We start from the raw sequence: 16,569 nt of genomic DNA, 5'->3' as shown, positions 1-16,569 counted from the left end.
AAAATGTAACAGTTGATTCGCAGCGTTTTACAGAGGGCCGCGGTTAGAGACACGGAGTTCAATGAGCATGTTTGTTTGATTGGCAGCAGTGCTTTAGTATAGGCAAGCGCGTTGTAAAATCGTTTGATGTCACCGTCGATGCATATCCTTCTATTCTTTAATCCATGCATGTACCTAACATCAAAGAATGAGTAATCCGCGATTTTCCCTTTAACAGTAATATTGTCCATGTGGTAGAGCGCCGCCATAAGTCAGGATGTATACAACTTTTTGTGACGGTTACACTAACTTAAGGCTGGACCACCTGTAGTATTTGATAAAAAATGTAACTACATGCCAACATCATGTTAAATGCTGTTTGGATATTTATTTGTTCGTTTCAATTCATGCAATTTATGTAGTAAAAACTGCCGAATAAACAGTTCGTTTCATCAACCGGGCGCTATACCGGGCGTGTTGTTGTTTATGCGTTTTCACGAAGGATAGTTTAATAATATTTCTATATTTAACTTGTTTCTGGTAAAACAAATAAATGTATTGTATAATAATTGTATTGTATCCTATTAATAACATGTATTTTATACTAATTTATATCATAAAAACAATACTTAATTTACCGGGCGTAGATTAGTACGCGACGTGGTAAAGTGAGTTTCGGTGTTGCCGTTTGGCCTTTTTTGTGAACTAATTTAGCATGGTAGTAAATAGTTGTCTGTAGAAGTGAATGTACACTAGTTTGTTATTAAATATGTATTAAAAAATGTTTTACAATTGCAAAATATATTATCATAATAATATTTAATGTGACATGTATAATATCTTTAAATCAAGTCTTATTTAGTCGGTATACGTACATCCGTCACTCTCTGTTACAAATTTCTCATGCAAAAATCGCGGAATACTCATTCTTCTTGTGATATATATTCTTTGCTAACATGTACGTACCATACTTCCCTGTACCTACAGTGACACCCGGAGCTATAAAATTAGTTTCATTCATAGTGTGGCACCTAAGAAGATGGTCTTTTCTTTGGTACCACTCAGAACAATGAAAACAGAATATAGTTTAGAGAAAAAATCAAATTAAAAAATGCAAAGCTATTTATAGGCCTAGTCTATAAAATCCACAGTCTATACATACAATTCCACGGCAGAGCTTCCTATGAATACATTACCACAATGTTTTACATCAGGTAGATTTGTTTAAAGTGGTCTATTTCCTCAAAATAGAAAAACAAAAAGGAAGTAACCGTTGTAATATTATAGCGCGCTGAGATCCATTAGTTAGGAAAAAAGGCATTATTGACCATAGTATTCTTTTTTCTTCGAAAGTTGGAGGTCAATCTGGTCAGTTTGATTGAGAATTTCTTAAAGATGTATTGTCCCCCAAAATCATGAAAAATAAAGATTTATAAAATCAGACTTTTAATAGCCCATTTTGCAGTATTAATAAAGTTATTCACTTCCATAGAAAAAAATGATTTCACTTATTAAAAGACTAGACAAACAGTAACATTTAACCAATAACCTATGGACTTCCAGTCAATTTGACTATTTTTTGCATTAAATTACAGTTGCCTCACAGCTATCGCCAGCTAATGTAGAAAATATTACATATTTGTCTAAATCATGTGTAAATGCATCTCCTTACTCACTCTATCACCTCCCTAAATCGACCATACATCGTAAGCAACTACCTCTCTTAAGGGTCCGCTTCTCATAATCGACAACCTCCCGTAACGACCACACCTCTCGTAAGTGACCATCTCTATCAAAGGACCACCATCTCTCTTAAGAGACCACCATCTCTCTTAAGGGACCGCTTCTGATTTTAGACCCGTAACAACGACCTCTCGTAAGTGACCACCTCTATTGAACGACCACCGTTTCTGTTAAGGGACTGCTTCACATAATCGACCACCTCTCTTAACGACCACACCTCTCGTCAGAGAAAAAAAGAGGTGGTCACTTACGAGAGGTCGTTGTTACGGGTCTAAAAGGAGAAGGGTTCCCTTAAGAGATATGGTGGTCTCTTAAGAGAGATGGTGGTCCTTTGATAGAGATGGTCACTTAAGGGAGGTGTGGTCGTTAAGAAAGGTGGTCGCTTACAAGTAGTGACCGATTATGAGAAGCGTTCCCTTATGAGAGGTGATCACTTACGAGAGGTGTTCGATTATGAGAAGTGGTCTCTTAACAGAGATGGTGGTCGTTCAATAGAGGTGGTCATTTACGAGAGGTGGTCGTTACTGGATTTGGTCGATTATGAGAAGTGGTCCCTCGATAGCTAAGTAAAGAGATGCATTTTTGCACATGATTTAGACATAGGTTTGAAAAATATATATTTTCTACATTAGCTGGCGATAGTAACTACATTGACGGTTCTACATTAGCTGGTGTTGATTTTTATTTGCTACATAAGCTGTTGGTGTTTCTACATTAGCAGTGGATTGTTATACATTAGCGGTTGTAACATGCTTATGAGGAAAATCAATTACATGTTTATTGAAACGCGGTAGAAAGCCTATTTAAATTAGGAGTGCTTAATTGATCAGTCAATGTGTCAAAAATAGCAACTTAATTTAGAACTATTTCATTAAATTAAATTTTTACAAAAATAATGATCACCTCCATATACTCTTTTGCTGAAAATAAACCTAAATAGCATGCATAGGCCTACAACAATCTTCGTAGTAAACAAGAGTATGTTGTTCAACTTCAATCAATATAATAAAGATATTAGTTAAATAATAATAATAATTCATCATCATCATCATCAAAATGACAATGAAAACTTTAAAAAAATCAATTACTATGAGATAAGGAATAATATGAAAAATGTTTGATACTGTCATTAACACATATTGACTGAGACTCTCAGATATTTATAAGTATATCTTCTGCAATATATTTTATAAGTGAAATAATAATACTTTTTTTTCTACGGAAGTAAACAAGGTGGTTTATCTTTCAAAATAGTGAATACTGAAAATAAAGACAATTAGGAAAACTATAATTTATTACTCTTTATTATGAATATACAATAAATCCAAAGTGATATTATAAAAATAATACATTTCATGATTTGAGAAAACAAAATAATTTGTTTTCTTTCCCACATTTATTTTCAATTTACAGTGCTGTATTCATATTCATAAATGGATTATAATTAGTTTTGATCTAACTTTTTCCGATGTTTATGAATATTTAAAACCATAAAATTAAATCTATTCAGTAGTTCATTTAAATATAATAACAATTAATTCAGCACTTAACACCCCATATACCAGGCACCCCAATTATAGCCCAAAAACATGCTTTTTGTGCAATTAGTGTATTTATTGAATAACATTGAACATAATTATTAATAGACAGAACCCTTCAAAAAATGGCAATCATAAAATGTGTATAGCACAGGGTTTGTGAAATTGAAATTTGAAAATGACAACCAAAACAGACTCAATTTAAATAAAAATTGCAGCAAAAAAGAGATAGAAATGTACATGTTTGAATGTATATGACCGGCTTAAGATTTGGCCTCGCTCAGGGCCAACCCTGATTTAGCAATCAAGTGTATATACTTTAAGAAGTAAGACAAACCCTGTGCCATACACATTTGGGCCATCTCTCAAGTTCAACAAAAAATCCATTGGTTTAAATTGTAGTTTTTTTTTTATTCAATTTGTGACATTAAAATGGCATATTCAATTAAAGTTAAATGTTTTTCAGGGGGGACAATATATCTTTAAAAGTTTGTTCATAATTAAGGAGTAGTCACTCAAGTTTACTTATTTATCATTCTGTTTGCCTTAATTATAGAAATGATTTTAACCATAACATTCGGTTTTCAGGTAATGATGATCTGATTGAAAATTTGAATCCTACATCTGATGCAGTTCATGTATTGGAGAATTTTTATTATATATTTGTTATGATAGAATTTTTGTTTATAAATCAGACTCAACCTAGGTCATAAATATGTCGATCCAAGATATGTTTTTTTCAAACCCTTGCAATCTACAGTAATTTAAACCTATCTATTTAAAAACCTTTCCAGGGTTCATTAGCCCCTTAGGATCCAGGGTATTCTTCAATTGCTTCATCACTGTTATTGCTCCATCACCTACTTCTTTAACCAAAAGATCTCTCTTACCAAGACCAATTCCATGCTCACCAGTACATGTTCCACCTACTGCAATAGCTCGTCTGTAGAATAAAACAGACCCACAAAACATTTATGTCAATTCCAGAGTTAGTAATTTTGTAACTGAAACCCTGGGTGTTGTTATATGAAAATAGGATTTTGTCTGTTTACATAATTATTTGTATTGCGACCTTCCTTGACCTTAAATTACTCTTTTTAAAATTATGTGTAAAATTTAATCATTTGTATTCATATTGTAACACTGTATAGGGGTGGGGTTGTCAGAAAAAGAGTAGTTCACTTTTCCCAGGTCAAAAACTTTCAATGTTAAACCTTATTATTCAAACTATAACAGAATGTTGCTATTACAACTCGGGTAATATCTGTATTTTATAACACCTAAATAAATGCCTTTCATTTGATTGGACGATTGTGGGTCACATGGGGTGCAACAGTACGCACTATTTAACGATTGTTAAATAGTTTTGTTTTCTATTTTTCGTATACGATACACATGTACGTTCGGTAAATGAATCAAAGGATCCCAATGGAAATAAGCTTTTTGGGCTATCCTAGAAAATCTTTAGTATAAATGTATTTATTTGTAATGTCAGTAATTTTTTTTATCATTTTGTTAGCCATTATTTGTACCCATTCCACTCATAAACATTCATTAGTTGTATACAATAATATAGGGTACTGTAAAGTAAAATAGATTTAAAATTCTTTGCTGGAACTGATGTGATTCTACTGTTTTTGTTCTGGAAACCCTGAATTGAAGTCCGATAAGAAATGTGATTACAGTTGGCTGATGTATTTATACTGAATGTTTGTCATTTATACTGCTTATTTATGATGTTCATAAATGTTACATATTTAGTGAAATATTTTATGAGGTATTTTATTAAAATGATGATTAAATGGCTTTGTCAAAAAAACTAAAAAATGCATGCTCGCTACTGATACTGAAAATAGGAGGCAACAAAACTAAGTTGTTAATGATGTTCGCAACGAACCTGTTCACATTTGTTGAAATAACTTGAACTTGTTTAAATTCCTCAGGGAGACTAGGGTCAAAGAGCAATGCAGTATGGAAATTTCCATCACCCACATGACCTATCATTGTACCTAAATATAAAAATTACTAATACAGTAACTTATATTAAACTGACTTAAGTATCACATGATCTGACTTTGGTAAACAAACATAGAGCAAGCAACAATCATAACACATAGATTTCATTCATTTAAAACAAATTCAAAATTAACAAAGCCATGATTTTAAAAATTTAAGTCTGATTTTATTATGGAAATAATGTTCTTAACTTGCTCAATATGTATTGGATACACAAGTTAGTCATATCATGAAACTAATTGGGTGTCAGACTACCTGGCCATTCTTTCTGCCACTTCTTTTATTACTGGCAACTCTTCGGGGTTGTCTGGGTCAACTGTGATAAAGCAATGGAAGTTGCCATCACCGACATGACCAACAATAGTACCTTGATTCAAATCAACAAATTCATTATTAATACAATTTGTCCAAAATATTATTTACTATATAGTCTTTCAATTTTTTCTTATAACAAAAGTATACCAAGTATTAGTACAAGTTATTTTCAGAACGATTACAAACAAATCAAACAGTCTGGAATTGTTCAACCAAGTGTTTTCCTCACACCCAGCTATCCATTTTTTTAAAGCACCTTACTGTTGAAAACAGTTACCTCTTTTTGTGTGCTAATCTTTATCAAATCAAATCTGTGTTCAAATTAATTTAAACTCATTCAAATCTTATTTTTTTCACTGACCCTGTTTCTGCATGTCATCATCTGACATCATATCATTATCATAATTATTAATACTTTAGACATTCTAACTGATGGCAATAGAATGAAATCTAGGTGTGTTCCATTTGACTATAGTGCAAATTCAAGTTATTGTAAACGATTTGAAATGTTTGTATGACATGCTGAATGCACAACCAAAAATAAACTGTAGTGTTCCGCAATTTTACATGGCCTAGGCTTTGATATTCAATTGAAGTGGCAGATTAATTGAATAAAAGTTTACTTTAGAACAATACTGTATGTTTTAAAGCCATCTATTTAAAGTCTGACTGTTGACTCAGTCTTGTTAAATAGAACAGTCAATCAATCTTTCAATAAAATATTCTCCACATTCAAGGTATAAACATCCATTATTTGGTACTAAATAGTAGTACAATTACTGTATATTAATTATGTGGTTTATGAAAATTGGGAACATCAGACTAAACATAAATGTTGCCTTGCGAATGAATTAGTTGTATGCTTACCCACAATTGATGATTTCAGAATATCTTCTTTAGTTGCAACTATAATTTCTGGAAGTTCCGATATTGGGACACACACATCAGTAGCATAACCCTACCATCACAACAAGAACATTTATAAAGTACTATAAAACAAAACATTTTATGTGGATTTCGCCAACTGCTATGATTAATATAAAAGAGCAAAATAGAGAATTCTTAGTAACTTTTTCATTCAGCAGTTTATCTTTGGATGTTTTTTTCTTTCAGGCTTTGCTTAGAACTGTGTTGTACATTCAACATTTAAATTAGCATATTATGGTTCATGATGGAAAATAAAGATTGATTGACAACTGCACAAATAAAAATAGTTTTACGATTAAAGACACTAGACCAGAAATAAATGCAGCCAAAATAACTGTACAGTGGCTTACCTTGGTTCCAGGTCGTAGAGCAAGAGTAGCGTACCAACAGTTATGCCTGGCCTTCCACAACTTATTGCGGTCTTCTTGCTTTTCAGCCCAATGAAAATCTGATCCACCATTAATTTGGGCTAGCTCCTCTAAAAATAGCAAGAAACATTATTAGTTACACCCTGCACCCTGTTCACGGAATACGGGAAATATCTACGTTCTGGTTCCATATTCCATTCAGCCTTCGGCCTCATGGAATATGGAACCAGAACAGATATTTCCCGTATTTCGTAAGAACAAGCAGGGTGCAACGACTTTTCTCTCTTAGTGTACACATATAAGCAATTGGAAAAGAGAAAAAGAAAAAAAACAAATATTTACATTATCTTGTGTCATAAATTTAATTAAACTTTGTCTAAGCTTCCATATACAAACTGTTCCAAACAAAATCAATGTCAATAAAGTTCAAAACTAACAATAACATAAACAATGTGCACGTAGAAACATCAAACAGGTAATACGGGATATATTACCCTTCTGATCCGCTTGAAAAAAGTAAAGTAAATGGGCGTAATACGGAATTATATCTCATACATATTGACCAATCGAATTAACATGCACTAAGAGATAATTAATTATACTTTCAGTATATAGTTCAGTATATACCTATATAATTATTTAAAGAGTTTTCAACCTAAGATGCCTTACCTACAAGTTCCACTTGAGCTTTGATCGCATCTTGAGCCCCATGGAATTCAAGAAACAGTGTTGGTGACACCTTATGTGAAAGATTGCTGAATCTGTTGCAGGCATCAATCATAACATCATCTAAAAACTCTACAAACAATGCAAAGGATATAGATTTGACAAAAAATACAGAATTGGACACATCACAATCTTTTGTTATTAGCCTGGGTGCAGAACAGTTACACATTTGTGGGAAAAAAAGTAAATTTTTGGGGGGTTTTTATGATAGAGTATACCATATAGAATGTCAGAAAAAAAATCCCCATTTTGGGCAATTTTTTTTACAGCACTTTTAAATTTTGGCCTATACACACGCAAATACCTATAACACACACAAATACTTATATATTAGAGGGAATAGGGAAAACCAATTCATGTTTTGTGTCAATTGGAGTTGTGTTATAATGATTAAAATTAAAACCAAAAATAAATTTCCCTTTACTTTTTTTCGTGCAAAATGTGTACTTCACCCAGGCTATATGTAGGTGTACTAAAAACAAAATGTTTAGAATTAAAGTTGGAAATGGGGCTCTTTTACTTTTTATTACTAGCTGCTGCTTCAAATAAAGAAAAAAATGTTAAATCACAGAGATTGTTTTTAATAGTGATAATGTAATGTTACCAATCCTAGCCATAGGTATCCCACACTGCATCACCTGCATCACAGTGTCCACTGCTGATTTGACGGTTTCAAAAGAACACACTGCGGACATCATCTGATGAAATTAGGAGTATAATAATAATAATATAAAAATAGTGATATTATTAGAGAGAATTTAGCACATTTATTTGTTCTCTTATTTTCACATGAATACATATTGTATGGATTATCAACATAACCAGAATTTGTACTGGGAAGGCTTATACTAAATTTGAAAATTATGCTTTATTAGCTCCCTAAGCCTGTAAAATTGTCCTGGACCAATACCCGGTTTACATTGCGCTATTAAAACTACGGCTGCAGTAAAATTGTTTATGAATAGTTATCATTATGAGAAAAATTTTTGTTTTGATTAACTGAATGAGTCCTTGTATTACTATTATACACAGCAAGTGGGCACTGGATGACATGAAAACAATGAAAAGAATAAATTAACAATAGAAACAGTTTTACATGTTCTGTCACTTGAAGAGGACGCAAAAAAAAAAAGATTAAAATATTATTTAAATTGAAGATCTAAAACAATATAGTAGTTTTTTAAGAGAATATGGTCATTTCTTTGGTCCAAAATCACCTTGTAGTGACTGACTCTGATAGGTAGAGTTGGGAAAATATTGAAGGATAGGATGGATCAAGTACAACTTAGTATAAATTGAGTATAAATTTAAAGTTTTAAACCACAATATAATAGTGTATGTGAAATAAATAATACAATTTGAATGGCATCTGGTTGTACTTTATAATACGAGCACTTACACTTTCTGGAATGCCATATAGACGAACTGTTGCCTGGGTAATAATTCCCAGCGTTCCTTCTGAACCAACAAACAGATTGCTGAGGTTATAGCCTGCTGAGGTTTTTCTAAAAAAATGAATGGTTTATTTTACAATCATGCAAAAATGATCTGGCTAACTAGTTTGGCCTCATGCATGAAATGTACATGAATGAAAACAACGGTTATTTTTAAATTGAGATCCAACAAAAGATACAAAACTTTTTAAATGAATAAAGTTCTTATACAATATATTAACAGTGTCATCATCATTTCTCACCATTTTCCTAGAGGGATGTTTTTTTTTTATGGATTTCGAGAGTCGGAGGCCTGATCATCTCAATAGGCGTAGATATAGCATGTGGCTTGCACCTACACCTAGGTGTAGACATAGCCACTGCGTAATAGTAAAGGTAAGTATTATTTAATACCCCTTTACAATTCCTGCAAAAATGCATAGATAATCCCGAAATGATGCAAAAAGTTATCGGAGTCGCTGAACTACCCGGGTAAGTAATGTGGAATGTATTCAGCATCAAGCCAACCCAGAACAAACTGTGTACTTGCGTGTTCGCAGTGTAAACAGTCGTGGTTGATTGCTGTATTCGCTCACTATAGTATTAAATTACATACAATGAGAAAAATACTTATTTTGTTTGTTCACTTATTATAAAAATAAAACGTATGGTTATTATTTGTTATTCATTTTAATTCAAGTTGACTTTTTTATTTCCAAATAATTGCACGTGGTATAATGAGCAGACTGTTACTAATGCGTCTGTTCATGCATGAGAGGGCAGTATTTTAATTAATCTAGAACATTCAGGTTGGTATTTTTCAGTGTAAATACACGCAACCCATGTCATTATTATTGAAATTTTGGAAATACTACCTGGATCTTTTACCAGGTCCAGCTGTATGCAGAATACTACCATCTGCTAAGACAACCTCAAGGTTCATGACATTTTCACGCATTGTACCGTATCTTACTGCGTTGGTTCCTGATGCGCTTGTTGCACACATCCCACATACAGAAGCATGTGCACCAGGATCTAAAAAATGAAAATAGACAAAGCCAGAAAGTGTGGTTACCAGGGATGCGGTTATCAGGGGTGCGGTTATCAGGGATGCGGTTATCAGGGATGCGGTCATCAGGGATGCGGTCATCAGGGATGCGGTCATCAGGGATACGGTCATCAGGGATGCGGTCATCAGGGATGTGGTCATCAGGGATGTGGTCATCAGGGACGCGGTTATCAGGAGTGTGGCTATCAGGGATGTGGCTATCAGGGATGTGGTTATCAGAAGTGCAGTTATCAGAAGTGCGGTAATCAGGGATGTGGTTATCAGGGATGTGGTTATCAGGGATGTGGTTATCAGGGATGTGGTTATCTGGGATGTGGTTATCAGAGACGTGGTCATCTGGGATGTGGTTAACACAGATGTGGTTATTAGGGATGTGGTCATCAGGAGTATGGTTATCATATCAGGGATGTGGTTATCAGGAGTGTGGTTATCAGGAGTGTGGTTATTAGGGATGTGGTCATCTGGGATGTGGTTATCTGGGATGCAGTTACCAGGGATGTGTTTATCAGGAGTGCGGTTATCAGGGATGTGGTTATCAGAGACGTGGTTATCTGGGATGTGGTTAACACAGATGTGGTTATCAGGGATGTGGTTATCAGGGATGTCGTCATCAGGGATGTGGTCATCAGGGATGTGGTCATCAGGGATGCGGTCATCAGGGATGTGGTCATCAGGGATGTGGTCATCAGGGATGTGGTCATCAGGGATGTGGTTATCAGAGACGTGGTTATCAGAGACGTGGTTATCTGGGATGCGGTTATCAGGAGTGCGGTTATCAGGAGTGTGGCTATCAGGGATGTGGTTATCAGAAGTGCAGTTATCAGAAGTGCAGTAATCAGGGATGTGGTTATCAGGGATGTGGTTATCAGGGATGTGGTTATCAGGGATGTGGTTATCTGGGATGTGGTTATCAGAGACGTGGTTATCAGAGACGTGGTCATCTGGGATGTGGTTATCACGGATGTGGTTATCAGGGGTGCGGTTATCACGGATGTGGTTATCAGGGGTGCGGTTATCAGGGATGCAGTTATCAGGGATGTGGTTATCAGGGGTGTGGTTAACACAGATGTGGTTATCTGGGATGTGGTTATCAGAGACGTGGTCATCTGGGATGTGGTTAACACAGATGTGGTTATTAGGGATGTGGTCATCAGGAGTATGGTTATCATATCAGGGATGTGGTTATCATATCAGGGATGTGGTTATCAGGAGTGTGGTTATCAGAAGTGTGGTTATTAGGGATGTGGTCATCTGGGATGTGGTTATCTGGGATGCAGTTATCAGGGATGTGGTATCAGGGGTACAGTTATCATTTCATTTACATTAAAAGAGCATCCTAGTAATAGGTGAAAGTAACAAAAATCATACCAATTGGAAACCAAAGACCTTGATCTTTTATGTAGTTGTTGAGAGTTTCACGAGTTACACCTGGCCGCACAGTAACATCAAAATCATCCACATTAAGCTCAACAATTTCATCCATCTTGGTCAAATCTATTGTCACACCACCCTGTGCAGGAAACAATCATTTTGTATCATTCCTAATGGTTCTGATCAGTGGTTTTGATGCACACTATAGTTATTGTATGGAAATTTCAAAGATGCATACAGAACTATAAAGATGCATACAGAACATACAAGGTATTCAAGACTCTTCTAATTAGAATATCAAAAAGAATCAATCAACTTTGCTGCTGAGTGTAGATAAGAAGGTCATGAAGAAGGTTGATAGCAATGTTTACTCATTTATTACAAAGCAACCGTTATAAAGACAAATGACTTCTTAAATAGTGACATTTATCATGTATTTATGTGAATATAGCTGCTTTTGTTTTAGAGTACATCATACAATTGTATTCATATTTTAAGAGAAAATGCGATTTAAAAATGAGGTACTTGTTCAAGTTAAAGCCAGCAAGCTTTGTGTGGGTACAAAAATTAAGTTACTTTGTTTGAATTGAAGGAATTGAGTTGAGAGATATTCATTTATAAATATATTAACACAACAGGCATAGAAATAAATTCTAAACCGCCCGGTGATACACTGAAATTATTTAATTAATTTTGAAACGATAAAGATGAGGAAATCTGAGAGATTATAAATATATTTATATAATTATGCATATCTTTACTAGAAAAAAATGTAAGTTCATGGTGACCTTTTCCGCACAGTCATAATGATGGTTTAAAAATCTGAAATTTGACCAGAAAGAATTTTCAGTGTCTTGTAAATCTGTGATCTAAACTGTTTTATGAAGATTCAATGTTTAAATAGTTTGGTATAGTTTATATTGCAGGCTACATATGTAAGTGAAATAATTCAGTTCCACCAATACTGGATCATAAAAATAAGGTTCCTGTATTATGATACCAGCTGCTAAACATAATTTTAAGTTTGCTAGCATTACAAGTTAGGACATATCTAAATGTAAAGTACTGTAGCTTTTATATTCTGTAGATTCTAATTGTAAATTATTGTATTGTTGTGTCTGGCTCGGACAAACATTTTTAGGAAGAAAAGTTTGGTTCTGGGAAGTATGATAACTTAATACAATTATGTTACGTACTTTGTAACCAACAGCACCACCTTCCAGTCCAGTACCTGTGCCAAATGGAATCATTGCAATGTTGTTGTCATAACAAACCTTAGCAACCTGACTGACTTGCTCTGTAGATTCTGGCCATACAACAACATCTGGTGGTGTACAACTATAACATAAACACAATATACTATTATGCATATATTAATTATAGAAAAACAAACTTTTCTAAAAATTATACTATAGTCCGCCAAATAATTATACTTGATTCCCTGCTGTAATAAGTTGCTGCAAACCTAGCTGCTCTGTTTTGTATTTTTTTAAGTTTGTCTGATTTATGGTATGGGTCCCAAATAGCAGAACAGTACTCAAGCTTAGGTCAGATTAGAGATTTATACGCAATGGTTTTGGTGTTTCTGCTACAATAGTATAGGTTTCTCTTCAAGTGTATATCAATTTATAAAGAGACAATTTTTGTTTTTTCAATTATAATCAAGAGAACGGAATCATTAGGAAACTATATCATTGCGAAAGCTATATTACTACAGTTGACAGTTTGGGATTTTGTAAACTTGACTAATTTATAGTTCCATGCTTCTCGACCCAAAGTACGTCTGGGAAAAGAGAGTCTAAATGAGGGCTCACAGTTGAACGATTTTGGATTGTCGCCCTTTGATTCAACACACTGTGGAAGAAATTTCAATTCAGACACGTTGTCTTTTTGGACTCTCCAATACATAAGAAAATAATGTATTGAAATTCTTTGAATAAGGGAAATAAACACTTTATTTAATAAATATATATTGAATATTTTATTGAATTTTACAATGTTGATATTCAAAATATATTACTAAAAACTGTAATTTTATGTAATTATTTAATCGAAAACAATTTGTTTACTTCGTTGGTGGCTAAAAACAATTTCGGCGATGTTTTAAAACCTATATTTCAAAAACTACAAGTCAGATTTTCATAATTCTTTCTTTATTATAATATTGATACAAAATACTAACAGGTATGTATAAAATATTAACTTTTAATTTTGCATCATTTTTTCTATTAGGTTAAGGCAGAAACTATAGAGGGCCTAAATCCATACTATATTCATGATGTGACGGAAATAGTAACCGAAAATGATCTTCATGCTGCTAGGGTAGCTGCTGCAAAAACACTCACCAACCATGTTACCTCACCTACGTACGTATACTATTAAAAATTGAGTGTAAATGAAATTTTTTTAAATTTAACATTATTTCTGAAGAAAGAAAAATAATTAAAACTGTTACGTCAAAAAGTCGAGCGGCGTTTTTTGAAAGAAATATTTCTTGTTTATTTAGTAGACACCCCCTATTAGGCGGACAATTTGTTGGGTCCTGAAGGTGTCCCTTTAATAGGGGTTCTACTGTTTATAATATACTGTACTAACACATGATGTGATTCATCTCGTCCATGTTGCTCCCTAACAGGTAGTGATGTGCTAATGTTCTGTGTACCAACTACAGTTTCCAATGTTCCTACTACAAAATCTGGAATCTAGAGGAAAGAAAACATTTTATGATGCAATAGATGATTTCAATATTAGGTTTTCTATTCATATATGAATCTTACTGTTATTCGGCAGTCCTATATAATCATTGCCTTTCCCACCCTGGTCCCTCACCTACAGCCAAACCTTTGGTCTACCTTTTGCTCCACTCTTTACCATTTAAGTTGTTGTTTGAATTATTTTTGATATTGCTCATTCATGGTAGCTGGTCTGCAACCAAAATTCCAGGACGTTGTGAACTTTCTTTAGATCACCTGTTCCCTGCCCTAGTGGTGAACCTTTTCCCGTTTCTAAATAGGGATGTCAACCCCCTAATAAAAAAAAGCTGGTGACGTCCCTGGTGGATTTATTCATAACTCACCTTTTGATATAAATTTCTACAATACATTTATTGATTAAAACTGCTATTTACCTCTCTTTCAAGTGTACAACTGCTTTTTAGTTGCTTGGAATAGATTATGGATGCTGCACGATTAATAAAAGGTGATGAAGTCTGTCTCCATAAGGATTTGCTTAGGACATTCAGGAGACTCATTTTGACTGAAAAAACAAGATATATGCCTTGTGTAATTGTTAATTTTTCATATAAAATGTGAAGCAAAAATTAGAGATTATTATGGGTCATTCCATGCCAAATCAAATGTGCTTCTCTGATTTTGCTAAAACTTAAGTATCTTAACCATAGTGAAAACTGGATGTGTATTCCCACATTTTACTTGAATGACATATTTTGAAAGCGTATGGGTATATTATTTAAGGCAATGTGAAAAAAATGTCTAATTTATTTTGAGGAATATTACTAACTAGGCTAGACCGCAAAGTCATTTTATTTTATTGTCGCCAAAACGAAAAACCCCTATTTGGTATCGGCTGCCATAAACAAGCTTATTAAATTTCTTTCGTACATTTCTATCTAACGAACATTGTATACTTGCTTTTTCTGCTTGATAAATTCTTGCTCAATTGACGTTTAAAATAAGATATTCTACCATAAATGACACAAACTATAAGTTTAATTTGCGAGGCAACAATGTACACGTCGCAACACACATCGTTTTTTATATTTTGCAATTTTTTAGCGCGAGGTTTGTTTACACATATTGCAGATTCGAACTCGAACGTACTAAGCATTGATATCAATGGCCACAGCCACTCACTGAGCCAAACCGTGATTTATGAAAAAACATTCTGTTCAAAGAATAGGTGTATTATTAAAACTATTAAAACAACGACGCAATCATTCGATATGGTTGACTGGCTGCCGAGTCTAAACACTGTTTTAATTTGGCGGCCCGGCATGGTATTTGTAGATCCAGCTATGGCGGTACACAACAGAGGAGGTTGCATAGTTGATACGTGACATAACAACTTACGAAACATGTCAATTACTGTTATTTTTTGCCTTTTTTTAGTGTTTATCCTTAATTTAAAATTCAGGAAAGTGGCATAGCCTATTGTGTGCGGCCCCTCAATAAATATCAGTGTGCCAAATGTGAGCATGTACCAGTCAGCTGCTTCAGAGGAAATACGTAACATTACGCAAAAAATTTAGTAGCATTATTATAATAGTCTATGTTCAATTTATATAGCGCAAAATTCAGGGCGTCTCTAAGCACTGAACAATCAACAAATCAACAAATGTAAAAAAAAAATTTACTTAGTGGCAGAAAATGGGCAGGCGCTACAGTAGTTCCGTGAATACCACACCTTAGAATTGGGCCTCATAAGATTAAGAAGAATCACATAAAAAGTAACAAATAAATCCTTTAAATTGATGATTTTGCAGACGTTTTTCTCGCATTAGTTTAATATTTTCGTTTCTATGGAGCGCCAAAAGAGCAACTACATATAATAGAGGGTTAAAAACTCAGTGGAATGCGTCTACTTTTAATGCATCTATTCTATATTCTATATATTTTGTCAATAAAAATGCTGTAACATGTTACTGCTGATAATGTGCTGTTTTCAAAGAACATCAACAGACCCTATATCAGCATAACTACCTAGCCTAGGCCTAAGACTTAGGAGGGATATTATTTAGATCATTGAGGTTTAAACCTACAGTACATGTTATGATGATGAATTTGTCGATTTTTATTCTTAAAAGGTAACGAAAACCGTGTACAGTATCAACTGTAACATTTTAGTTGTGTTGACATAAATCAATAAATGCATTAAAGATGTATTGTCCCCCAAAATCATGAAAAGATAAAGATTTTTAAAATCGGACTTTGAATAGGCCATTTTGCAGTTTTAATGAAGTTGTTCACTTCCATAAGAAAAAAAACGGGGGACAAAATTATTTCACCTATAAAAAGACAAAATAAACAGTTAAATTACCCAAAAACTCATTGTCTTCAAATTTTTTG

At 33.8% G+C, this 16,569-nt stretch overlaps 1 protein-coding gene across 4 annotated transcripts in view; it reads right to left on the bottom strand.

Annotated features, from left to right (window-relative positions):
- Positions 1 to 3,018: 3,018 nt before the first annotated feature.
- The window catches only part of LOC144849534 (putative D-lactate dehydrogenase, mitochondrial), a 21,486-nt gene continuing 7,935 nt past the window's right edge, over positions 3,019 to 16,569 (bottom strand). For 3 of the 4 annotated variants that reach the window (XM_078706470.1, XM_078706472.1, XM_078706468.1), the window contains exons 2-13: positions 14,613 to 14,740; positions 14,081 to 14,187; positions 12,682 to 12,823; positions 11,483 to 11,624; positions 9,921 to 10,080; positions 9,012 to 9,117; positions 8,217 to 8,310; positions 7,556 to 7,684; positions 6,869 to 6,996; positions 6,459 to 6,549; positions 5,532 to 5,643; positions 3,019 to 4,203 (exon numbers count right to left, since the gene is read on the bottom strand). In XM_078706470.1, coding sequence (XP_078562596.1) covers positions 4,035 to 4,203; positions 5,532 to 5,643; positions 6,459 to 6,549; positions 6,869 to 6,996; positions 7,556 to 7,684; positions 8,217 to 8,310; positions 9,012 to 9,117; positions 9,921 to 10,080; positions 11,483 to 11,624; positions 12,682 to 12,823; positions 14,081 to 14,187; positions 14,613 to 14,735 — 1,503 coding nt within the window. In that variant the 5' untranslated portion in view covers positions 14,736 to 14,740 and the 3' untranslated portion in view covers positions 3,019 to 4,034. Of the gene's footprint in view, positions 4,204 to 5,157; positions 5,270 to 5,531; positions 5,644 to 6,458; positions 6,550 to 6,868; positions 6,997 to 7,555; positions 7,685 to 8,216; positions 8,311 to 9,011; positions 9,118 to 9,920; positions 10,081 to 11,482; positions 11,625 to 12,681; positions 12,824 to 14,080; positions 14,188 to 14,612; positions 14,741 to 16,569 lie in introns of all 4 variants that reach the window. The other variant, XM_078706469.1, reaches the window with a different exon arrangement.

The sequence above is a fragment of the Antedon bifida genome, chromosome 8 (genome assembly GCF_963402885.1).
Source record: "Antedon bifida chromosome 8, ecAntBifi1.1, whole genome shotgun sequence".
NCBI lineage: Eukaryota > Metazoa > Echinodermata > Crinoidea > Comatulida > Antedonidae > Antedon > Antedon bifida.
Note: the sequence above shows the minus strand (reverse complement) of the source record. Positions and strands in the feature narration are given on the sequence as shown.